Genomic DNA, 24413 nt, shown 5'->3' with positions numbered 1-24413 from the left:
TCCCGGTATGGTGTAGAGGTAGTTAGCTGTGAAGTATGACTGGATTATCTCTACAGAGAATACTATAAAGGGTGGTATTGTACAGAACAGAAATCAAATGTGCAGGGTCTTCATCAAGGGCATCACTTAGACATGATGGCCGACATCCACTTTTGCTCGTCCGTTCTGCGCCTGTTAGTATATCCTTAGTGTATAGAAGAGATGGGTTCGGCTTACCGGTCGAAATGAAGCAGCATCCCCAATACAGGAATTAGCTGCTTCTGATAGTTCTTGTCCCTCTGCTCCATGAACTGAAGCAGGACGTTCTTCAAGTACATGTAGTCGATCGACCCACCACTGGCTCCACCTCCACCTCCACCAGAGGGAGTCTCACTTCGACGACTAGATGTGCTGCGGTCCTGGGCGACTGGAGAAGCAAGACCACGTCGAGATCCGGAATCGATGGATGAGCGTGATGATGCACGGCCGGACTCCAGTCCACGGAGACGAACGTCTTCGCCAAGGGTCTTGTGCGATCGTCGCAGCTTTTCCAATCGGTTGTTGGTCTCCTCGACTGAGCGCCGAAGCTCGGCTTTCTCTTTCTCCAGGTCGCGCACTTGCTTCTCGCTCTCATCGAGTTGCTCGCGAAGGCCGGCCATGGCCTCTCGGATCTCAGTGACTTCCTGGGCCGACTTTTCGGAAATCTCCTCCAATTCGTCACGACGACGCCGCCAGTCTTTCTGCGAATCCTCGAGCTCTTCCTTGTCTTGTTCAACGGTGCGAAGTGTCCGTTCGGCTTCGCGGATTTTGGCTTTCAATTCCTCCAGCTCCCGTGCCCGGCGACGGCCTTGGGTGCTAGCCTCATCTTCGGCGCGGTCCCGCTCCTCAACAGCTGCCTCCATGCGTTCCTTAAAGTCACGTACCTTGGCCTCGGCGCGGCTCTCGATATCGTTGAGAAGACCACGCATTGTCTGGGCCTCGCGCGTGCGCTCACTCAGGAGACGGTGAGCATCAGACAGCTCCTCCTCCAAGCTCTCGCATTTCTCACGGGCCTCCTTCATCTGCATAGCAACTTCGGAGGTCTGATCACGCATGTTGTTCATCAGGCTCTGTGCACCGACAGCCTGGGCGGTCTTCAGTTTCGCATCTTCGCGGAGGCTCCCCAGTTCCTTGCTCAGTTGAGACATTTGCTCATCCATCTCACGCATCTTGGAACGGGTGCTCTTGAGTCCGTCCTGTGCTTTTGTGAGTTCCGTTGCAGTTCTTTCCTTCGCATTAATGGCCTCTTGTTTCTTCGACTCGGCGGTGCGCAATTCCGATTGTGCAACGCTGAGACTCTCCTCGGCCTTGAGACGGCTGTCTGTCTCTTGGCGGATCTTCTTGTTCAAGGTGTTTACTTCGGAGTCGCGCTCCGAAACCCGGCTCTTGGTATTCTTCAACTCCTGTCGAAGGTCTTCATGCTTGGCTTCAAGCGTCCGCAACTCAGTGTTCTTTCCGCTGAGGGTCTCCTTGATGGTCTTCAGCTCGGAAGACTCGGTGCGCAGGGTACGCAACTCGGGCTGAATTTTCTGGAGAGTCTCACGCAGGTCGGTAAGATCCTTGAATCGAGTGGCTGCAAGCTGCTGAGCAGCAGACAGGTCCGTCTCCAGAGTAGCGGCCTGGACCTTGACACGCTCAAACTCATCTTTCAACTCTTTGAATACCTTCTCCGAGTCTACAGTGTTTGTGGTGTGACTGGCGCGTACTTCGACCAGTTCCTTCTCCAACTTGCCGATTGTCTCCTCCAAGGCAGACTTCTGGGCTGTGAGTTCCTTGATCTTGTCCTTGGCTGTGACGTGCTCTTGTCCAACAGTAACTAGATCATCACGAAGAGAGTCGATCTCCTCCTTCAGGTCCTCTTCACCCTTCAATTTATCGCTCAGGCGGTCGATGGCTGCCTCCTTTTCAGAAAGTTGTTTGGTGAGAGTTTCGATCTTTTGCTTGAGCTCTTCCAGCTCTGCAGAAGATGCCGCAGCTGGCTCTTCCTTGGAGGTAGGAAGAGGCTCCGCAGGCTTGGGACTTTCTGCCACTGCGTTACCTCCCTTCTTCTTTTTCTTGTTCTTCTTCTTTCCACCGCCACCACCGCCACCTGCAGCCGCACTCGCAGCAGCAGGCTGGGGCTCTTCTTCGGCAGTGGTTGAAGTCGGTTCTGCGGCCTTCTCGGCAGGTGCAAGGCTCTTGCGAACCTCCTCGAAGTCCGCCTCCTTTCCAGCAGAGATATTCTCCTTAGCAGACTTCCAAGCAGCGCTGTCCTTCAAGTTTTCGTCCACGAAATCAACGATGCTCTGAAGTTTGGTGGAGCTCTCCGACTTTTGGCTAACCTCCGCCTTCAGGTCGGAAACGGTGGATTCGGTGTCCTTGAGCTGGGAACGAAGATTGTCTACGAGACCTTGAACAACACCGAGCTTCTTTTCGCTAGCATCCTTGTCCTTCTTAGCCTCTTTCAACTGAGAGACCAACTCGGGGCTCGGTTCGGCTTTGCTCGTCTTCTCAGCTTCAATCGCCCGGGCCTGGAGCTTCTTGATTTCATTACTCTTCTCCTTGAGTTCTTTCTTGAGCTTCTCGGCCTCGGCAGTGGTCTTTTCAAGCGAAGACTCCGCTGCGGCGAGTTTCGTCTTCAGCTCATCAACATCACCCTCGGAAGCCTTGAGAGTCTTGATCTCCGCGTCCAGCTTATCCTTGGTTTCGCGTAACTCAACAAGCTCTCGAGCCGATGTCTCCAGATTTTGTACCATGCCCTCCGTAGACTCGCGCGTAACGGACATGTCCTTCTTGAGCTTCTCAACTTCGATCTTGAGAGTGTCCACTTCCTCTTGCTTTTCCTTCAATTCTCCCTCCAATCGAGGAACCTCGTTATCAAAAGAAAAGAATTCTTCGCTAGTCTCTTTCTCCTCTGGCGATTTCGACTTCGGTTCTTCCTTCGTAGAAGCCTCCTTTTTGAGCCCAGCGACCTCATCCCACGCATCCTTAGCGGACTTTTGCGCCTCTTCCATGTTCTTCTTGCATCCGTCTCGGTCGGTAGTGACGCGCTTCAGTTCCTCTACCACCATATCGGTTTTGAGCGACATCTGGTTGAGGTACTCGGTAAGCGCCTTCGGCTCGCCGATCGAGGTGAGGGGGGTATTTTCGCGGAGGGCGGCTTCGAACGGTTCAATAGAAAGAACGCGCGAATGCGCAACACGGTACGCTTTGAGAAGTTCTAAATGTGCGTTTAGTCTTGTGTGTCCCTTTGTGGCATCTGTCGCGTGACGACCTACCATGGTATCGCGATTCAAGTTTATCGAGCCTGCGCAATTTGGCTTTAACGTCTGCCGGTAACTCAGAAGGTTTCTGGTCACTGGAGTCCGTGGCCGCTGTCAAGGCGGTCTTTGTCTCCGCTGATTCTGTGTTCGTTGTGCTTTCTGTCTTCTCCGAGCTCTCGCCTTCGGTGGGTGGTTTCATTTCGGAAATAGAGTCGGCGGTCTCCGGGCGAGACGTGCCCGAGCGACTGGACTCGTCGTCATCTCCGATAGCAAACTCAGCTTCGAATTCGTTGGGGTCGGGACCGCGGACGGGGGTGCCGCTGTTTCGTCTGGGGCGCCGTTGGCCGGGGGAGTTGGTACTGGATGCCGGACGACGGGCGGACTTGGATCGAGAGAGGTTGTCCTGTGCCGTTTTCTGGCGGGCCTGTTCCTCTGCAATCCGAGAGTCGATGGCGTCGCGGAAGCGCTGGACAGATCAGCATCAAGAAGAAGGCTGCGGACAGAAAAGCAAACCTGAAACATCGCCGCAACGGGTCTATTGACCAAAACCACCAATTCAATGAACGCAAGAGGGAAGAGGGCGAGATGGATAAATAGGAGGAGAAGGTTGTGAGGAAGCGGAGTGAGGGGGACCATGAAGCATGGAGAGACAATCAACTTGGCCTCAGCCAAGAGACCGCGCGGAGCTCCGAGCTCGGGCCAGGTACGATGAGTTATCTACGTCGGTGGTAACATTCGAATAGCTGCACAATTTAAACGTTAGAAATTAGTGAAGGATGTCTTTTAGACCAATTTACTGTATCTAAATGCTCTTTTTCTTGACTTGTGATTTGTACGGTTTATTGTATGTATGTGGTATGCCCTGGCCTGTCCTTATATATTGCAGCGGTCAGCCGTGCTCCAAGCCTCTTTGCAGTCCTAGATTAGATCTAATTAACCTTGAGGGTGGATAAAGACATAGATCTACCAAGTGGAAACCTTCGGACCAGTGGATCTGGATTAAGAAGCAAATTCAATCTATTTAGAATGGCATGGTGCTAGGTGCAGGTGTAAAGTCCGGTTGTCGGCCCCGGTTAACCAAAGAAACGTGCCCAACTCCGGACCCAAAAAGACGAACCTACGAAATACCTTGCTTAGAGCACGTTCCACTACTCAAAACTTTCCTAGGATCATTCAATGGCTTACCTAGGTATTCCGCGGTTAGCTTTCCTCTAAATTACTACGTATCTGCATATGTATGCCCAGGTGTGATCTGCACCGCCTCGGGACTGATCCCTGGGCGGTCTAACCTCTCCCCTCATTCCATCTCCTCCATCCACCGATGACAGGGCCCGCACGTTTCCGATGCTGCGCCTAAGTTGGCCCAAATGGTCGGGATTAACTTCGCATTAACGGGAACTTGACGGGACTTTGACGGGACCTGGCCCAAAACAAGGTCAGGAAAGCGGAGCCCCTACATGCCCCTACAGGTGCCCCCCTCCAACCATGGCGAACGGATTAGCTCCATCACTCGCCCTCAGCCTAACGGCTGCAACTTCATCCTCTAGCTTGACAACCGCTTTACCCGCGTCTGCTACCTCCTCCCCGCCCTTCCTCCCTCCGACTCCTTCAACGATGGCGGGTTGGATTGGTTGGGTCTTGACCTTCGTCTTCCAGGTCGTTCCCCGCAGCCTGTACTGGCTTATTACTTTCACCACTCTCACCTTGCCTACATGGCTTTTTACGCTCTTCTCGATGAGCTTGACGTTCACCATGAATTTCACCACCCTGTACGTCTTTCTCATTGATGCCAGGGTCGCTAATAGCTGACCAATGGCTTCGTTTCTAGCATGTTGATCGTTCTCGCCGTGGTCTCGACCGTCAGCTGGTTCATCCGATACCGCTTCTTGAACATGTACAGCCGGTTACCTCCGGAGCCCCAACGCAAAGAAGCGCAAATCGATCTCTTCCCCGATATACAAGAAGGCGACGTCAAGTCCGGACTGGCCAACTATCTCGATGAGTTTCTCAGCGCCATCAAGGTGTTCGGATATCTCGAACGGCCAGTCTTCCACGAGTTGACACGGACAATGCAGACGAGAAAGCTGATTGCCGGCGAAACACTCATGTTGGAAGAAGAAAAGGGCTTCTGCCTAGTGGTGGACGGTCTGGTTCAGATCTTCGTGAAGTCAACGCGAGAGGGAAAGACAGTGTCGGAGGAGGACCTCCACTTGGACGAAGTCACCTCTGAAGAAGAGGGTGACCCATTGCATGGTCGACAGGGTTATCAGCTGTTGACAGAGGTGAAGAATGGCGCGTCCATGTCGTCCCTGTTCTCTATCCTGTCGCTGTTCACCGAAGACATTCAACTCCGCACGTCACGGAGCTCTAGCTCCAGCACCTCGAGCGTGGAGCCGAGCATCGCCCAAGTTGTCGATTCTTTACCGGTCAGTCCTAGTGTCGGGGTAATTGATAGCCCTTTGAACGCTGCGAGAGACTTTGGCTCACCGACGCCTAATAATGGCCAACCCGGCTCTCTACCCTTCGTCCCTCCTTTGCATCTTGGAGAAAGCCACAGCATGCCCCAGCGCCCTCCGCAGCCCGAGCCCCGACAACACAAGAGACGTAGAAAGTCAGTTCACCCAGACATTGTCGCCCGCGCAACGGTGGACACTACTATTGCTATCATTCCTGCCAGTGCTTTCCGCCGTCTGACACGGGTTTACCCACGCGCGACGGCCCATATTGTACAGGTCATCTTGACGCGCCTTCAAAGAGTAACATTTGCAACCGCCCACTCTTACCTCGGATTGACCACGGACGTTCTTGGCATCGAGAAACAGATGACCAAGTTCACCAGCTGGGATCTGCCAAATGACCTTCGTGGAAGTGCTCTCGATCGTCTCAAGGATAAATTTATGCGAGAGCGAGACCGCCTGGGTCCCGAGGATGTTTGCAAGGGTATTGCGCTCCACAACCCATCGGCTGGTCGGCGACGCTCGAGCAGCTCTCTCAAGAAAGATGCTGTTCTCCAAGCTCGTCTGGCCGGCGAAAGCCGGCCTGTTGGCCTTACGCCCATGCCCCAACGACAACCAAGTAACTTTAATGACCGTGACACCAGCGGAGTTAGTCCCGGTGACTTGCTGTCTACCATTCAGCTCTCCCGATTCGGACCACGCCATGATCATCTCGGACCGCAGCTTACAAGTCCTTTGACTGAGCGTGAACGTCCTCTATTCCGAACCTCTCACATGATGGCTAGCCGGCCCTCCCCGTTCCAGCGGAAGGATTCGTCCGTGGATGAAGACACTCTCTTCCGTGATTCCATCCTGGATTGTATCATGAAAGGCATCGGGTTGACCGAAAGTACCAATGAAACTCTGCGGAAGGGTAGCCATGTGTCTGGCGACGCCTCCCCGAGGTTACTTTCCTACGATTCACGTCGACAGAAGGCCGTCTTCTCCAATGCATTCGGTTTCATTGACCCGTACGAGGGTTCCGGCGATATCGAAACCGAGTCTATGTCGTCTATGTCCGTGACCAGTGCCGGTGGCACGTCCCCGGTCGTCAACCTCCGTGAAGAGCTACGCTATGATATTGAGGTGGTATACTTCCCTCAGGGCTCTGTTCTTGTCGAGCAGGGTGAGCGCCACCCTGGTCTATACTACGTGATCGATGGTTTCCTGGACGTAGGCATTCCGATCAACAATCGTGGGGATGATCTCGTCGGCACATCTCGCCCGTCCGGCTCGGCACAGGAAGAGCTTTTCCCCAAGCTCAGGCGCACGACAACTGGATCTTCTCGCACTTTAGGCGTGAATGGTACGAGTGATTCTCGCCGCAAGTCCCAGTCCCGCAAGTCTCTGTATTTAATCAAACCCGGTGGTATTCAGGGATATGTTGGCGGTCTTGCTTCTTATCGTTCCTATACGGACGTCGTTGCGAAGACGGATGTCTACGTGGGATTCCTTCCGCGTGCTTCTCTCGAGCGTATTGCTGATCGCTACCCTATTGCCTTATTGACCCTGGGCAAGCGATTGACTAGCCTGCTTCCGCGCCTGCTACTTCACATTGACTTTGCTCTCGAGTGGGTGCAGGTCAGTGCAGGCCAGGTGATCTACCACCAAGGAGACGAAAGTGATGCGATCTATCTTGTTCTAAATGGTCGTTTGAGATCTGTTTTAGAGGGTCAAAATGGAAAGATGACTGTCATCAGCGAATACGGTCAGGGCGAAAGTGTCGGCGAGCTTGAGGTTATGACTGAGTCTACTCGCCCTGCTACCCTTCATGCCATTCGTGATACCGAATTGGCCAAATTTCCCCGCTCGTTGTTCAATAGTCTTGCGCAAGAGCACCCGGGAATCACCATTCAAGTTTCAAAGCTCATTGCCCAGCGTATGCGCGACTTGGTGGAGCATCCCTTGTCTGAGAAGGGCGTTGAACAGGGAACTGTCGGTGGCGTTCAGACTGCAACATCCACCGTTAACCTTCGCACCGTTGCAATTGTCCCGGTTACTGCAGGCGTTCCTGTGGTTGAATTTGGACATCGCCTGCTGGATGCGTTGCACCAAGTTGGCGTGAACCGAGGCGTTACATCCCTCAATCAAGCCGCAATTCTGAACCACCTAGGCCGACATGCGTTCACCAAGATGGGCAAGCTCAAGTTGTCTCAGTATCTGGCTGACCTCGAGGAGAAGTACGGTCTTGTCTTGTACATCGCCGATACAAATGTCAATTCACCCTGGACGCAGACTTGCATTGCACAAGCTGACTCCATTCTGCTGGTTGGCCTCGCTGAAGCTTCTCCACGGATTGGTGAATATGAACGTTTCCTTCTCGGCATGAAGACCACCGCCCGCAAGGAACTAGTGTTATTGCATTCCGAGCGCTACTGCCCGCCCGGCCTAACCCGCCGCTGGTTGAAGAACCGAGTATGGATCAATGGTGGACACCACCACATCCAAATGGCCTTCCGCCTAACCTCTGAACCATCCCACCCTCAGACAAAGAAATTCGGTACAGTTTTGAAACAGCGTGTTCAAATCCTGCAAGCCGAGATCCAGAAGTATACCTCCCGGCGCATCCAAGAAACACCTCTTTACTCCGCACAAACCCCATTCAAGGGCGACTTCCACCGCCTTGCTCGACGCCTGTGCGGCAAATCCGTCGGTCTCGTCCTAGGCGGCGGTGGAGCTAGAGGAATTTCCCAAGTAGGTGTGATCAAAGCCCTCGAAGAAGCCGGAATCCCAATCGACATTATTGGAGGTACATCCATTGGCTCCTTCATTGGTGCCTTATACGCCCGCGACGCAGACGTCGTCCCCATGTATGGCCGCGCGAAGAAATTCTCCGGTCGTATGGGTAGTATGTGGCGCTTCGCACTGGACCTGACGTATCCAACCGTCTCCTACACAACGGGCCACGAGTTCAACCGTGGTATTTTCAAGACATTTGGCGATAGCCAGATCGAAGACTTCTGGCTTGAGTTCTACTGCAATACGACTAATATCAGTCGCTCACGAGCGGAGTTCCATTCTTCCGGCTATGTCTGGCGGTATGTCCGTGCGTCCATGACCCTGGCTGGTCTCATCCCCCCGATCTGCGATGAGGGAAGCATGCTCCTGGACGGTGGATACATCGACAACCTAACCGTGGCTCACATGAAGAGTCTCGGCGCAGATGTCATCTTCGCCGTGGACGTGGGGTCCATAGACGATAACACGCCCCAGGGCTACGGCGATTCGCTCTCTGGATTCTGGTCCGTTTTTAATCGCTGGAACCCATTCTCCTCCCTCCCCAACCCGCCTACCCTCTCCGAGATCCAAGCGAGATTGGCATACGTTTCTTCCATTGACAACCTCGAGCGCGCGAAGAATACAGCCGGATGTCTTTATATGCGTCCGCCTATCGATCCATACGGAACACTGGACTTTGGAAAGTTCGATGAGATCTACCAAGTGGGCTATGCCTATGGTCGGGAGTTTCTGGATAAGTTAAAGGATGAGGGATCGCTTCCGATTCCAGAGGAGACGGAGGAGAAGCGGAAATTGCAGCGCACGATGGCTCCGAGACGAGCTAGTATTTAGATACAGTTTTCTTGCTCTGCCTGTATACGAGGTGGTTTGTTTTAGGTGTTGCATTGTGCTTTTCTTCTTTCCTCTCTTTGCATGAGATACACCCTTTTGCATGCGGTGGTTTGTTTGTTTCTTATCTTGCTCGGTGGATAGATATGGATAGATCGTTCTAAATGTATCATTCTTGATGATATCAATATGATATGGATGAAGTGACTTCTACAAATCTTGGAGTGCAGATTGTAGACCGAGCATGGCGGAGTCCTGCCAAGAGACCCGGACACGAGTCCACTTATAGAACAAGGATTCATCACTCAACTTTGGAAGTTCTAAGAACTTGTTACACTTTAACAGCACCTTAATTATCATTCACATCCAACTCCATCTACAGACGTCGTGAAGAAGGTCGTTTTCCTTTCCCCCATACTCGGCGCTACACAGTCTCCACGATAGTACAATCGGATATATAGCCACATTATAACGTGTCATTGTATTATTGACCATTGAAAATAGTGCTCAGCGCAAAAAAGAATACCCTCCTCTCTACCATCCCCGTATTACCGTATATGCAATCGCCTCGTCGCAATCGTATCCTAACAGGAACTATGCAGTCATTCATCAGACAGACAAGATCGACTCTGGTCACTTTCGATGAACCGATACTAGATAATCTGTCTTGACGTAGCACTGAAATTTGAAATGATTACCTAGACAGTTCCGGCCGGAGCAGTAGTCTCAGCGGGCGCATCAAGCGGCGCACGAGTACCAGGTGCGCCGTTCTTCTCGTGGATGGGCGCCACCGAGCGGTTCCCCTTACGATACGCCCAGAGGGCGGCGACTTCGAGGAATACACCGCAGAATGTGAAGAAGCTGAGTTCCAAAGGTGTCAGTCTACCGATCGATGTGTGAATCTAGGCATGGCTTGTGAAACGTACAAGGCTAGGAACATAAATGCTTCGTTGGCGTACTTCCGGCCGCAAGGAATACCGGCCGGGGAGTGGAAGTAGCACAGGTGCCAGTTGTAGTCTTGGGCCGCGAAGATGAAGGCGGTTAGCCAGCTGTAAATATGGTTGTTAGTTGGATTCATTTTGCTTTGCTTTGCTTTGGACTGGACTGGACTGAACTGGATGGACTGGGCAGAGGGGCTAGATGGAACGTACAGGTAGGAGAAGATGACGTCGATTGCGAGGACAAATTTGCTCAGTGCTGTTGGGAGGAAGGGGGAAACGAATGCTGGGAGGAAGAAGACGACGGAGAGGACGGCCTAGACTTGAACGTTAGATTCATATTTCCCTATAGGACGACGCGGGGTTTGAAGGCCGGATGTGCCCAGGTGGTACGTACAATGACCTCCTGGTAGATAAGGTGCTGGCCGGTAGGGCCCACGCTAATGAAGTATGAGGTCAAACCCATAACAATTACGGCACTAATCCACTGTAGAGTGCGAGTTGCGAGCTGCAGAGGGCGAGAGATGGCTGTTGAGTAGGCCATGACGATGAAGTGTAACTATACAGAAGATGGTAGATATTGCTCGCCACAACCGAAATGCGGGAGTATGTTTTGGAATTGGAATGATATGTTCGAATGAGGAATCCAATCCTCGCGCGACGGAACCACCTTTATATTCCCAGAGACAGAGCACGTCCGGACGTTAGAACCATGAGACCCATACACCACTAGCGTCGCCGAAGTCCAAGGGCCGGACCAAGTGGGAAAGTCAGAATGCGCTGCCACTTTTCCGTTTCCCCAGATGCGTCATGATGTTCAACGCATGAAGTCAGTGGCTCTAGCGAATCAGCGCAAACCATCGGTTCGGTACGGGATCGTTATTCGCCCAGACGAATAGTCCTGGCCTGTTAACTTTGATGCGATGCATGGGTTGGGTTGCACGATTTGTGTTTTGCACTGTGCGAGGCGTGGGTGAGCTCTTGCGCAAGGGAGTGCAGTTTCTAAAGTCACATTATGCTTATACGAGTCCTTCTCACTATCTGAATATTTGATCACGTAGGAGAGCAGATTGCTGTATAGAGTAAGAGTAAAAGAACCGTTCGGCTCGCGGCGGATGCAGATCCACTGCCACGACGGCATGATAGGATGATCGCCGAGTGCCAATCATCTGTCTTCCACCACATCACACCACCCACCGGGAGCTAACCAAGGAATACTGCTAACTAGCTAGATACCTTTAAATCAATTCATGCCATCACAACAAATACCTGAACTTGTCGATCGGCACAGGATCACCGGGGTCCGTGAGCCGTGATCGACAGTGGCCTTTGATTTGGAAAATCCTGGGATTCTTGGCCTTGAGTTGGATGATTTCAGGGATCCACTCAGTACCTGTACAACTCCCTGGAAGCCTACTTTCGATATCGACTTGAAATAAGCTCTGCGAGGTGAGACATTTTTCGTTCCATGAAGAATATTAACTTGTCATCATTTCCCTCCCATACGATAGAGATATCTCCGGTTGTAGACGTACTTTGTATAGACTCCACCTGCGAGTCCATCCCAAGAGGGATGATCGACAAGCACAGCGTGACACAACGTCAACTCTTGCTCATGCCACGAATGACACGGCAAGTTCCGGTGCAGTCCGGGTTCAAGACAGGGTTTTCGAGGCTTTGTGACCGTCCAATTGTTAGATGTATGGCTGCATGATGGGCTGGTTCATGCGGGGTGATGATCGTCCTTGGCAAACAGAAGTAATAGAAATGAAGGATGAAGAATGAAGCTGGGCTTGACCGGTGAATGTCTTACTCTGCACAGTCAAGTTGTAATTATCTACGCGTGGAGGGGATTGAAGATTGAAGTGTCATGCAAGGAGGGTAGGAAACATATGAGACGTTGACTCCTTGCTATCAGGTACCATCCAGGTCCGGGGAACTACCCCATTGCCCGAGGAGGTATGCTATACCAAGATTGAGAGATCACCATCCCATACTTGAATGGACTTAGAATGGAGTGCACTAGACAAGACTGACATTGACTTAAGATTAAAGAAGAATACGCCCCAGAAACCGATAGACCGTGCAACTCGACTCCATTGCGCCTGGTGTTTTGGACTCCACGTTCAACTACGTTCAACTTCACGTTCACCATGCAACGTTACCCAGATCGTGCTCCTGTAGAACATGTTAGTAGAGCCCCAAGAAATCACATGCCACTCATTACTCACCTTTATGTACTCGCTGCCCTTCTCCATGTACTCTTGTCGCGTCACGGATGACCGGCCAAGGTCACCCCCAGAAGCCCACTGCGCAGCACCCTTCCATGCATCGAACACGGGGTCCGTAGCCTGGCGCACGATCAGATCTGCGTCCATGGGGAGAACACCGCGGAGCTCGGTGCGGAAACGATCCTCGAAGCCTTGGAAGAGGGTATTGCCGCCTGTCAAGAAGACGTCCTTCAGGAGACGGTTGCGGTCCTGGCTGCTCGAGAAGCGTTGGTTGATGATATCGGCTGCCATTTCAATCAGACCAGCTTGGTCAACGCCAGCAATGGACGGCTTGAAGACGACTTCCGGCACGCGAATCCGCTCAACATTCAGGTGAATCTGGTGTGCTTCGCGCTGGCTCTCTGGGTCAAATGGCCACGGGCCACGGAGGAAGGCGTGCACTAGACTCTTAGTCCAGTCGGACTGTGCTGCCAGAGTGTGGTTTTCGGTAAAGTCCGGATCGTACTCGAGCAGCTCTTGCTCGACTCCGTTGAGCATACCGCCTAGGTCTTCCTCTTCTTCCTCATCACTTTGTTCATCCTTGGCGACGGTTCGGTAAACCCCCCAGTCCTCGTCATTGGCACCGAAGTCGTCGTCATCTCCGCCGCGACGGCGCTTCTTGGGACCGTCGGAGGCGAGGTTGGCCAACGTCTTCATACGCATCTGGCTGGCGAGGGACTTGCGGTTGCCAAGGTCGGCCTTGAAACGGTCCCGGTCCTTGATTCTTTGGAGAAGAGACTAGGCTATTGTTAGACAAAAAGGGAGACCAGTGCTCTGAGAAACGTACCTGACGATTGGTGCGCCGCTCTTCAATCCACTCCTCGAAATTGTTCTCACGCTTTTCGCGATCAAGACGTTCTTCCTCTTCCACCCGGGCCTTCTCACGCTCCTTCTCAGCCTTGGCACGGGCTCGCGCCTCGACATTGGACTTCATCAGACGCTGGTGGCGCTTCTCTTTCAGACCAGCCTCATCGAGTTCCTCATCGGGAATATCAAGCATTGGGAATGTCATCTCCTCTTGCTGCTCGTCATTTTCCTCAATACCGAGGTCCTTGTTGCGCGAACGCTTGATGGACTTTTCTAGATCGCGAATCATGCGCTCCAGATGAACCTCATCCTTAAGATCTTCTGACTCCAGTACTCGGCGAATTTCCTTTTTAGTCTCAGACGCGAGGCGGTTTTGCAAATCCTTCCAATATTCAAGTTCCTGCTCCTTCTTGACCAGCTTTTCGAGTCGCATCTTGGCCGCTTGTTCTTGTAGACGACGACCGCTCTCCTTCTTGCGCTCTGCAATCCGGGCCAGCTCCTCTTCCGTCTTTTCTTGCACAATGTGCTCCGTGTAGGGATATTGGATGACATGGTCTCGGTCTTCGAGTCCGGTCCAATCGAGGTATCCACTCAGCTCGCGGTCGTAGTCTTGTGAGATGTAGCAGTGCTGGTGCACCAGTTGTTCCATTTGATAGTCGGTCAAGCGCGCGGGGAATGTAGGGTATTTCAACTTTAACAGCTTCATCAAATACTCGGCATTGTTGAGGCCGCCCCAGTTCAGTCGCGAGCAGTTGGAGAGAAGCGGCTTTGAGTTGAGCACGGGGATGACATGTGTAGAGGTGTGCGAGGACGACACAATCAATCCGTCAGTTCCCTTGTTATAACGGTAGGCGAAAAGCGAGTCAATACCGTAGGCGACGGAAGGTGCACCGTAGCACTCGAAGAGGATCTCGTTCATGCCTGGGACTTGTCAGCACCTTTCAGCGTACACATGCAAGCTAACTTACACTTTCTTGGGTATGCCATGTTCGCAACAGGCTCAGTCATCAAGATTGGCCGGTCAACACCGCCATTGGCTCCATCCACTCCCAGCTTCAGGAACACATAGTCTAGAACACCTTCCATCACATCCCAGTTGCCGACAACGCTGGAGCCCGGATCGAAACCGTAGCGGATCTGGCCTCGGGTTGTCGCATCGGCGTAGGCATCATACCCGATAAACTGGCACTGGCGACCCAGCTTGCGATCGCGGTAGCGGCTCATGACGGGAGGCTGAACGAATCTTGGGGCCTTGTCGAAAGACCAGCCGGCCTTGACGTGGTGGGAGCCTATATAAGTAGTGATCAATATAAAATCAGTGAACACGAGTATAGAGGGGCTTACCATTGTCAATGACGATGGCGCTGGTGTCGGGGTGGGCACGGCTCTGCTCAAAGCCATCCGGCTGCGGAGGTTGGTAGCCCTTGAAAGGAAACTCTTGAACGCTGTATGTCTTGGGGGGAGGTTTCTCGGCACGCTTTTCATTTGCATTGATCGCATACCGCCCCGGTAGGAGGGTTTGCACCGAGGAAATGGTCATGGTGGCCTGCGCCGGTGCGAAACCAGGAGCTTTGAGAATCGGGGATCAGGTCCAAGGTGCGTTGGCGTTTACTGCATGCAGGGCGGAGCAGGATTATATAAGAGAGGCGGTATTTAATCGTATAAACGGTCAAACGGAATCAGCTGTGTGTGTCGAATGAGCGGTCCCAAACTCCCGGAGGTGTGGAAGTTGGGAGTTGGAGGTTTGGTTGCGCCAAGCCGCAGTTGCGATACGCCGCGATTCACCGCGCTTTATCAACGATGCGCCTACGGACGAGCTCATATTTTTACGGAGAGATTTGCGAAAACAAGCAGAAACTATTCAATTGGTATCTAATCCAGGCATTTCCTCATTGATCATAAATTTTCATCAGGACTGTTCGCCCTGTGCGGGCTCCTTCAGGTTCTCCGTGGCTAGAGACGTCTTAGTACGATGCCCAGGGTATGATTTTTAGTAGGGAAAGTTAGATACCTTCCAAGTGGAAAAGGACATTCGACTGGTAGTTCTTGAACATCTGCGCCACCAGCTCGACGTTCATATTTTGGATGTTGACCTCCTGTTAGAATGTTAGAAACGTATGCCACAACAGGTCACGGCTCTGTTGATACCTGGAGGCTTTTGTTCATGGCCATAACAGCTTCATTGAGTTTTTCCTGCACCGGAAGTTGGTCAGATCGTTCATCGTAGCCTTAGATCTGGTCTAGTTAAGACATACCACATTGGTGATAATGCGGGACAATAGCACCGACTGCTGGTGTTCATGAGGGCTCTCCTGGAAGACGGTAAGCTTGAAGCACCCCGGTGTCAATTGATTCTTTGGCTAGACTTACCATGGTGAAAGGCAGTGATGACAATGACGAGCGCGTTGAGTCGAACCTGACGCTTTGTTTGGTCTCCGCACTCACGTGACTCTATACAGACCAAACCACGGTCGTCGTATTCCGTCCTCACGTCCAGCAACCCTCTGCAATCCATTTAACTATACCATCCTACGGGAACGTCACACTTCTCTCGCTAAGATATATGCCTGATAATTGCGCCCCTCACCCTCCGCCTACAACCATCATCTAGCTGAACATACGCCCTTTATACGCACGCCATGCCTCCCGCAACTCCCGCCAACGACGAGTCGCACCAGCTTCTCCTTAATCAGATGGACATTGCCAATGCCCCCAAGCCATTCCGCAATTCAAACTGGAGACCCTCGCAGCGCCGCAACAAGAACGTCAAGCAGATCGTCTCCGAGACATCGCGAAACCAAGCCTCCGTCATGGCTACCCAGGCCAACTCCGGCGCAACCACACCCTATCCGGCAACCTCTGGCGCCGTGACAACAGATGGATCCCAGACTCCTGCTGAGAGAGCCGGTAAAGCCCCCAACCTGGCACAGGCCACTCAGAATCTGTCCACAATGGTCCTGGAGAAGAACGCCCGCGCCACGTTCCCTTCCGGTCCGACGGTCACCTACACCAACATTGAGTCTGCGCCTTCGCTCAATCCATCCTATCACCGCAACTACTGTGATCTCACTGGTCTCTCGGGCCCCTACACCGACCCGAAGACTCGGCTGCGATACCACAACAAGGAGATCTTCAGCGTCATCCGCACCCTAGCCCAGGGCGTGCCAGAGACCTACCTCGAAGCACGCGGAGCGCACACAATCCTGAAATAAAGGAGCCTCCTATGGCAACTTTACTTTTTACTTGAGATTAATGCAATGATACCCATCCCAAAAGTACGACCGCAGAATAATCTTCCATTTGATATTCCATTTCGCTAATGGGCAACTATTGTATTTCTAGACATTCACTACGATGTATATGTCCGGCCAACACAGTCAAGCCCTTTCCACCCCACCATGCCCCTTTCGAGACAGGCTCAAGAAAGCGCTCCGGCTTATTCGTGACCATTGTGTCTGTTCTTCGCCTCGTGCTAGGCACTCGACTATTACCGAAGCTCCACGGGAGGGAGCATCAGTTACAGCACCCCGAAGGTGCTGTCGTCGCGGCGTGTTGTGATGATTGAATTCGGGAGGTAATAATGGGAAGGAAATGGTGCAATGCGTGTAGACACCCGTCAGTGGCAGCAGCCCAATCCTGACAAAAATAGGGATAGATAGTCCAGCTTCATCACGCTGAGCTCCCAGGTTAATGAGAACAATCACATTGACACCTTCCAGCCTCATAACCCGCGTAGTCAAAACATTGATGATTTGCACCAAATGTGCAGAAGCGAAAACCCCTCGACCGCTCGGCGCGGCTTAAAGCACCATCCTCACCGCCTCCGTGTGGCTGGCAGAATCCGATTTTCTGTTTACGGCGACTGCGCCCGGCTCTTCTGTTTCTGGCCAACTTAACTTCTCTTTTCTCTTGACTGTTTCTCTCTTCTCTTGTCTGTTGTGTGATTTCAAAATGCCTAGCATGTGGTTGACGGAGAACCAGAGTAAGTGTTTCATTCTACGAGTGTGGCGACTGTGTCGCATGCTACGAGGCGCAATGCTTGCGTGACTTGTTGGGACCTTGACTGACGTTTTGGATAGAGATCGGTGTAGTCTTCTGCTCTGCAGGTATGGACTGATGATCTACGATTGCTCTCGCCTCCCACAACGGAATACTAATACAGCCTTCTGGGTGATTAGGTGGCCTGTTCCTGGTCGGTGGTGTCATTATGTTCTTTGACCGGTCATTGTACGTCGCTTTCCTTCGAAATAAAACCTCTGCGATCAATGGATACTGACAACTGGACTATAGACTCGCTATGGGCAACGTACGCGCGCGTGACCCCCTTCTGAAATTGCAAACTAACATTTCTAGATACTCTTCCTGATCGGCCTCACCCTTATTATTGGCGTCCAAAAGACCATGGTCTTCTTCACTCGTCCCCAGAAACTCAAGGGCACCGCCGCATTCACCGTCGGAATTCTCCTCATCCTATTCCGCTGGCCGCTGACGGGCTTCCTGATCGAGCTGTACGGCCTGTTCATCCTCTTCGGCGATTTCCTGGTCACCATTGGTCAATTCGCAGGCAACATCCCTGTCGTCGGACCTTATATCAGGCGCGGCCTTGAGGTACTGGCTGGTGGTCGCAGCAACGCCGAGTTGCCGGTATGAGTGATGCGCCTATCTACCATGGCTTTGATTTGATTTCTACGATTTCCGGTCTCGGTCTCGAGTCGTCTTGTTTGGAATTTTGCCTGGTTTTTACCTGCGCGTAATGCGGCCGGCTGCCACGATATTTTTCTACGGCCTTAGGACCTTGATGTAATTATTAATGACCTCTTTCTTCAGCGAAGTGACACGATGTGTGTGGGCTGGAACGTCTGTACTTGACGTATACAATAGAGCATAGAAGCATATCCTTTAAACACGAGGATTCCGAGTATATACGTACTTCGGTATGAAAGACTTAATACATCTACTCAGGAGGATGGTCAAGATGAGGCAAAGCCGACCCACGTTCGTGGTGCGTCACGTCTTGTGGTAAAGTGTGTGCTAATTGTTAAGCAACTGTAACGAGTATAATTTCAATGCTCCTTTATTTCATATTCTTCACAGCCTGTTCATAGCATCATCTGCATCTGTAAAATCAAGTTACCCGCTTATTGGGGGTTGTTGATGTAGTCGACCAGGTTCTCCACAACGGTGGCGGCGTTGGTGGTCTGGACGTTCTCGCCGTGGTGGGCAATGATGGTGCATGCGGAAGCGCGGGAGATGATAGCGCCCTCCTTGCCCTGTATATGCCGAGTCAGTTGCTGTCTTGCCTCCAATCGTTTCCCTGAGCTTCGTTCTTGTATTGCGGTGGCGTACCTTCTTGCCGTACAGACTGCGCGCATCGGCCTTGATGCAGACGAACTTCTCACCACCGACGGAGAAGCCGTTGGCAAAGGCGGAGTCGGGGTCAGTGAAGGCCGCGGCCAGGGTGTTGATATCCTCCTGGTTCATCTGCAATAGGAGGTACGTGTTAGCGGGTGTCACGGCTTCATCTACCTCGCCGTGAGCACGGAATAGATGTGTAGGGCTAGTTTCGTACGGTGAATCCAGGGGACTGGGCCTCGAGGCCGGAGAAGTCGGCAGCCAAGATACCGGCCTTGTCGAATTGACCCGAACCCATCAGGCTGGAGAGTGGATGTCAGCACGTGGCGATAGTCATGATCGGAGCTTCTTTCCGGAAAGAAGACAAAAACGAGAATTGCCGATCGGAAGGGAATCAAATGTACCTAGAGTCGACATAGCCTGAGAAGAGTCATCGTTAGTGAGGGGACCACAATTATAGACGGATGCGGTCAGACGGGGGACGTACCTTGCCAAATCGCCGAGTGCTGGCCCATAGTGCTTGTGTGAGGGTGAAAAGGGGGTAGTGTGAGGAGAAAGGAGGAGAGAAGAGAAGGTGGGAGAATATAAGAAGCTTGTGGGAGATGCAAGAGGTTGAAGTGGGGGGTCTGTGTTGGCGGTAAATAAGACCCCGCCAAACCTGCGTTTCCCCGTCGATCTCGCCGAGAACGGGAGGTGAGGTCTTCTCCTCCGCGCCCGCGTCCGCGTCCGGGATATCTAGTTAGTTCGTTTTTAATTCCTGGATTAGGTCTACTCCGATTGGATTTTGAAATTTATTCGCTGGAAAAGCCTCCCTATCGAAGCTCTCGGGGACTGGCGGTCAGCATGTCAGGGCCTTACGCGCTATGCATAGGAGATCTGTGCTACGCATGTCATGACCTTGCAGGTGTCGAGTTCCTGCGCTTGTTTTTAAGCTTGATCTTGCATACGCTCATCCCTAGTAGTGATGCTCGGCATCTCTGACCTAATTTTCATGACCTTTAGATAATATCCCTGCCGGGGCCACTAGCACTAGTGGAGCGGTGTAAATAACTAGCTCGGCGCCGTTTTCTCGATATAATTTCGGCCTAAAACCACCCTTTTTCGCCCTAGGTCGGATGGATTTTCACCGAAAACAAGCCTAGTTATATTGAGGCTAACCCCAATGGGCTGTCCTGTTTACCTAACTGAACATAGCTTCTGAAAAAGCTCTTTCCGAGCAACCTGCATATCATATTTGACCTTGGTTACTCGAGAAGGACACGACTTCACGGATTTCATACTGAGAAATAGGGGAAATGCTTGACAAAGATTGACTAAGAATGAAGAAATAATAAGTTCACTTCTCGCTTGCTTGAGAGACCACAGTAGCAAAATTCGTCGCAATGTCCTTAATGGGCTCTGCATTCTGCATCCGAGAGACCCACCGCTCCGGAATGGCCTCGTAGCCGTAGTAAACACCAGCCAAAGCACCGTACACTGCCCCAACCGTATCAGAGTCCTCTCCCAGATTCACTACGGCGAGAGCCCCTTCTTCCCAGGTGTCATATGCGAAGAACCCCCACAGAGCAGCTTCAAGGGTATGCACCACCCAACCACTGCTAACGATCTTGGAGTTGTCTTTGTTCCTCAAATTCAAAGCCCTTGAGCGAGTGAATTTCTCCTTGAGCGCGGGATGTGTAAATTGGAATGCCACAAGCTTCTGCAGCGCGCTCGCCTTATTTTGCCCTAGGATGACATCAGATACTGAAAAGGCACTCGTTCGGAAGAAAGATCAAGGTTGGACTTACCACTCATCAAAACACAGATCATCTCCGTAAAAGCTTGACAGGCCTCGATACAAGCACTGGCTGGGTGAGTTGTCCGGCTGTTGTCTCTTGCTGCATCGACGGCGACGGCAGGATCCCTCCAAAGCCGAGCCCCGATAGGCGCAATCCTCATCAAGCTTCCGTTGCCCGAACGCGACTCTTTATCAAGCGTCTTGTTGATCTCTCGTTGAGTCTCTTCGATTCGATCCAGGCTACATTTCTCCTATGTTGATAATGCGATACTAGTTGAAATGCCCTCGTCCCATGCGCTGTCTATTGTGCTGAAGCGACCTTCCGAGTGCCATTCCACAAAATATTTAATCGACATCGCGTGGTTGTACTCTCCTTTAGAGTCGATGAACGACTGTGCGAGTGCCAGTGTCATGGATCCATCATCCGAATAAACTCTACGAAAGTTAGTACTAGAATCATCAGTGTCTGGTCACAAAACCCACCCTGCCGGTTGTCCAAGAGGCCGCACAAACTCTAGATCTTTAATGCGGACGAAGGTACCTGGTCATTTAAACTGAACAGGACCGCCGAGGGCATCGGCAACACACGTTCCCCAAATAGCGCCCAAGGCACGAGAATGCGTGGAAGGTGGAGAATCCATAGTAAAATCGTGGGCCGGAATATTTCCTGTAGTCTATGCCAACACTTGAAAATAAAGATATGCGAGTGCAGTGTACTCACCTAGGTAGATACAGATGCCTAGGTAGATATTTACGGCTGCCCGGGTGTGGCTGAGCCATGAATCAGGGCCGAGGATCGGATTCCTCACCGAGTCTAGGCCACTATATCCCCATGGAAGCGAACAACTCTTTGACTTGACTATACTACTCATTAGGTAAGAAATGCAAGACGGCATGATGCCAAACTCAAGTCACTTAAAATGAAGAAAATCGAAGCTCAAGAAGTTCGACTTCACGGAGCCGGAAAGGAACCGTGCTGGGGTACAGTAATGTTCGAAATCAGCTTTACCTGAACACTCTCTCGCACTGCCTCCCAGAGCCCCATTTAAAGAGCACTAGTCCATATTGGGATAGAATTCCCCTATATCGCATCTACCAATGTACCTTTGATAAGTAAGGTTAAATTTCAGTCACGTTGTGTAGTTATCGTGAGAAAGTGATGTAATAAGCTTGCGTACCGAAGTAGTCTAGCCCGTATGGCATCTAGCTTATTCGGAAGCTAACAAGAGCCAGTACCTACACCAACATTAGTCACGATTGTGGCTGCTCGCTTTCCAGCCGTTCGAATATCTCCCTACTTAGTGCACCTCTGGACGACATCGCAAAGCAATCATGATTTTTCTATTGACGGCTGTATACTAGACTCACGAGACTATAGGAGTATCCTAGATCTATGGCGTTATGTGAACAGAACGAGATTTAGTCACCGAACAATCGGATCCGATCTGTAATGAGATTTAGGCTATCTACTTCATTTTTGCCATCGATAAAATTCCGGAAAATTCTCACTTCTTAAAAGTTGGAATTTTCCCACAGGAATATAGTCAGAAATGCGTGGGCAACTCGATTTTAGGTTCGGTCTAGCTTGCTTATCGAACACGCGAATACGTTATTGGAAAAAGATAGCCGCTAAGCAGCCACTTTGAGACCACAAACTGCCTTTGATTGCTGTCCGCTTGTCCCTGTTTACGATATCTCTACAAACTATGTTTCCTGACGTCATTTTAGGAGCAATGGATCCAGTCAATTGCGTGCTAATGTAAATACCACGAATGACGCGCAAGACCAATACTCCAATTTTCTCTCTATCCATATTTCCCATTTTTTACAAATAAACAAAATTTATGGCATGATGACAGTCTCACATACTCCACAAAGCACCCTGTTGCAGGTTTATCTTGCTTGGTCGCATACCTGGGTCCGAACACCTTTGAAGGAGACAAATGAAACATCACCCACCTTGAGTCTTGACGAAATATCAAATCTCTTTCATGTTTCGAACCAAAGCCAACTTTTAGATATGAAATGCCTGTCCTATGTGGTATCATCATTTCGGCGACGATTCATGAAAGGGGAGATAACTCTTGGTGGACGGCTTCCACCTTCATGTGAAGAAACAAACCTCCTATCCGAACGATATGATCCTCGTGTTCATTGTACTTGTGACGGTATATCGCCTTTTTCAAAAATTAAAACTGAAGATGTGATGCAAATTCTCGATTGCTTAATTTTCGTGAGACAGCTCATTGAGACCAAGCAGCTACTTGCCATGGTGACAATGGCTTTTTGCAACTGGACTGTCATGGCTTCTCATCATAAACTATATGAGTTATACCACGAAACTCGTAAAAGCACTGAAGTACAAAAATGCAGCTACCATGGACTTGAAGAGCAGTATGATATGTTGGTCAAGGCTTTGCAGCCGTATGGATCACTAGGAGATGATGGCCCTCAATGGGCGAAGAAACGCATGGAGCTGGATAAGCTATACAGTATCAATCGTCAATCAACAAGAACTCATTTGGCTTGGCTAGCCGATATGACAAGGCTATTGCTCAAATCCTCTAGTCTTCGGAGGATTGTTGACGTCGTGCATTACTCCTGGATTGGTGATATTGGTCAAGCGGGATATTGCCCGTGATCCGTTGGAGAAGTTTTCGGTAAGTGGACATGAACATTTGCGCGTTTGTCAAAGACCTTTATGTTGCTAAATATGGAGAGTATCCTTTGTTTTTATCCTGTTTTTGCACGGAGAGAGGTTATAGACGCGACACTTTCAGAATATAGCATTTTATATCAGAAGCTGCTTTCAGTTGTCCAAATAATGGTGACATTGTCGAATTGCTGTATCAGCATGTGTTTGGTGTGATCGTTTGTTGATGCGACGATGACAGTGTCATCGGATCTCACATGACGGTGGCGGGCAATTTTCAGTCAAAGGGCTTTCTGGAGAACTCTGCCTAGAAGAGTCTACCAGATATTGTGGACATTTACAGTATTGGATGATGAAATCGAATACGATAAAATTAAAAAAAGGTTCGACTAAACAAAGGTTGTTTATAGAGTATGCAGACATGCGTTAGGGCGGTTTCGGATACGGGCTGAGAAACAAAGCGTGAGTGTCCAAGGGGTAATCCACTTTCGAGTTCTACTGTAACGTAATTTACCATGAATCGTAAAGATATATTGGTAGAGGACATATCGGCGGGCCTGCATCCTATATGGACTAGTTTGCTTTAGGTGGGGCTTTGGGAAACAGTGCGAGAGAGTGAAGTAAAGCTGATTTCGAACATTGCTGTAAACCCGAGGCCTTCCGCTAGCCTTTGTCTAAGCCACCTGAATGGATATGATGATCAGCTTCTTGGCATCGCATAATGAATATCGTAGAAATTAGCCCATTAAGGGCGCCTCTTACTACTTGTTTGCATAACCCTGATCTGCACATCTCCGTGGGCAATAGTTCTACCAGAACTGTATAGATCCGTGGCTTGCTAATAGCAACACCTGCAGGGCCTCCCGAAAAGAGACGTGCTCCAGAGACCAGCATCAGGAGGATGAAGGGATCACCTATGAGGACGTGGAATTGAAGGCTAGCACAAGTGAGATACGTCATTTAATAAGTATAGCCAAAAGCTCAAAGGTACTATCATTTCGAGGGAATCTGTTAACGTATCGATCTTACTTAAAGTTCATTTCTGTCTATAGTGATTTAAAACCCTTGGATGGTCAATTCCGAAAGATTAATTTTAATTTAGAGTTGTTCGTCATAGCACTTGCCCGCGCTGTAAGATATTTAAATTTATACACTGCGAGAGGCGTGAAGCTAGGCAGACTACAGAAGACTTACAAGAGCTGGAATCGAATGTTCAATATGATTGCCAAGAACAATTCCTCCTCGGTATTCATAACAATCTGAGGTGTACTTTGGACTTATGTACCTATTCATG

At 50.9% G+C, this 24413-nt stretch overlaps 9 protein-coding genes across 9 annotated transcripts; 3 read left to right on the top strand and 6 right to left on the bottom strand.

The window, feature by feature from the left end:
• Window positions 1–122: 122 nt before the first annotated feature.
• Window positions 123–3896, bottom strand: N7443_007222 (putative vesicle-mediated transport protein (Imh1); the record flags this gene model as incomplete). The annotated part of the gene is made up of 4 exons (XM_056887278.1): window positions 123–165; window positions 217–3217; window positions 3276–3726; window positions 3774–3896. The coding sequence occupies 4 exons, from the start codon at window positions 3894–3896 to the stop codon at window positions 123–125; spliced, it is 3618 nt and encodes a 1205-aa protein (XP_056738969.1).
• An 849-nt stretch (window positions 3897–4745) lies between these two features.
• nte1 (lysophospholipase) lies at window positions 4746–9325 on the top strand (the record flags this gene model as incomplete). Its single annotated transcript, XM_056887277.1, has 2 exons — window positions 4746–5029; window positions 5089–9325. The coding sequence occupies 2 exons, from the start codon at window positions 4746–4748 to the stop codon at window positions 9323–9325; spliced, it is 4521 nt and encodes a 1506-aa protein (XP_056738968.1).
• Window positions 9326–10020: 695 nt separating this feature from the next.
• N7443_007220 (MARVEL domain-containing protein) lies at window positions 10021–10804 on the bottom strand (the record flags this gene model as incomplete). The annotated part of the gene is made up of 4 exons (XM_056887276.1): window positions 10021–10183; window positions 10249–10371; window positions 10474–10577; window positions 10658–10804. 4 exons carry the CDS (start codon window positions 10802–10804, stop codon window positions 10021–10023), a joined length of 537 nt encoding a protein of 178 aa, XP_056738967.1.
• Window positions 10805–12408: 1604 nt separating this feature from the next.
• Window positions 12409–14877, bottom strand: N7443_007219 (actin-related protein ARP5; the record flags this gene model as incomplete). The annotated part of the gene is made up of 5 exons (XM_056887275.1): window positions 12409–12438; window positions 12492–13268; window positions 13318–14258; window positions 14306–14626; window positions 14682–14877. 5 exons carry the CDS (start codon window positions 14875–14877, stop codon window positions 12409–12411), a joined length of 2265 nt encoding a protein of 754 aa, XP_056738966.1.
• Window positions 14878–15246: 369 nt separating this feature from the next.
• On the bottom strand, window positions 15247–15710 carry N7443_007218 (DASH complex subunit DAD4; the record flags this gene model as incomplete). Its single annotated transcript, XM_056887274.1, has 5 exons — window positions 15247–15290; window positions 15349–15433; window positions 15486–15530; window positions 15593–15649; window positions 15708–15710. 5 exons carry the CDS (start codon window positions 15708–15710, stop codon window positions 15247–15249), a joined length of 234 nt encoding a protein of 77 aa, XP_056738965.1.
• Window positions 15711–15976: 266 nt separating this feature from the next.
• On the top strand, window positions 15977–16549 carry N7443_007217 (uncharacterized protein; the record flags this gene model as incomplete). The annotated part of the gene is made up of 1 exon (XM_056887273.1): window positions 15977–16549. The coding sequence occupies one exon, from the start codon at window positions 15977–15979 to the stop codon at window positions 16547–16549; it is 573 nt and encodes a 190-aa protein (XP_056738964.1).
• A 739-nt stretch (window positions 16550–17288) lies between these two features.
• N7443_007216 (uncharacterized protein) lies at window positions 17289–17987 on the top strand (the record flags this gene model as incomplete). Its single annotated transcript, XM_056887272.1, has 4 exons — window positions 17289–17319; window positions 17516–17564; window positions 17628–17643; window positions 17691–17987. 4 exons carry the CDS (start codon window positions 17289–17291, stop codon window positions 17985–17987), a joined length of 393 nt encoding a protein of 130 aa, XP_056738963.1.
• Window positions 17988–18475: 488 nt separating this feature from the next.
• pfy1 (profilin) lies at window positions 18476–19204 on the bottom strand (the record flags this gene model as incomplete). Its single annotated transcript, XM_056887271.1, has 5 exons — window positions 18476–18607; window positions 18684–18818; window positions 18907–18991; window positions 19094–19109; window positions 19177–19204. 5 exons carry the CDS (start codon window positions 19202–19204, stop codon window positions 18476–18478), a joined length of 396 nt encoding a protein of 131 aa, XP_056738962.1.
• An 821-nt stretch (window positions 19205–20025) lies between these two features.
• On the bottom strand, window positions 20026–20627 carry N7443_007214 (ADP-ribosylglycohydrolase family protein; the record flags this gene model as incomplete). Its single annotated transcript, XM_056887270.1, has 2 exons — window positions 20026–20414; window positions 20477–20627. 2 exons carry the CDS (start codon window positions 20625–20627, stop codon window positions 20026–20028), a joined length of 540 nt encoding a protein of 179 aa, XP_056738961.1.
• Between the last annotated feature and the right edge of the window lie 3786 nt (window positions 20628–24413).

Source organism: Penicillium atrosanguineum, assembly GCF_028827265.1.
Source record: "Penicillium atrosanguineum strain IBT 20685 chromosome Unknown utg000006l_segment0_segment0, whole genome shotgun sequence".
Taxonomy (NCBI): domain Eukaryota; kingdom Fungi; phylum Ascomycota; class Eurotiomycetes; order Eurotiales; family Aspergillaceae; genus Penicillium; species Penicillium atrosanguineum.
The sequence above is the reverse complement of the archived record's forward strand: the minus strand, read 5'-3'. Positions and strand labels throughout refer to the sequence as shown.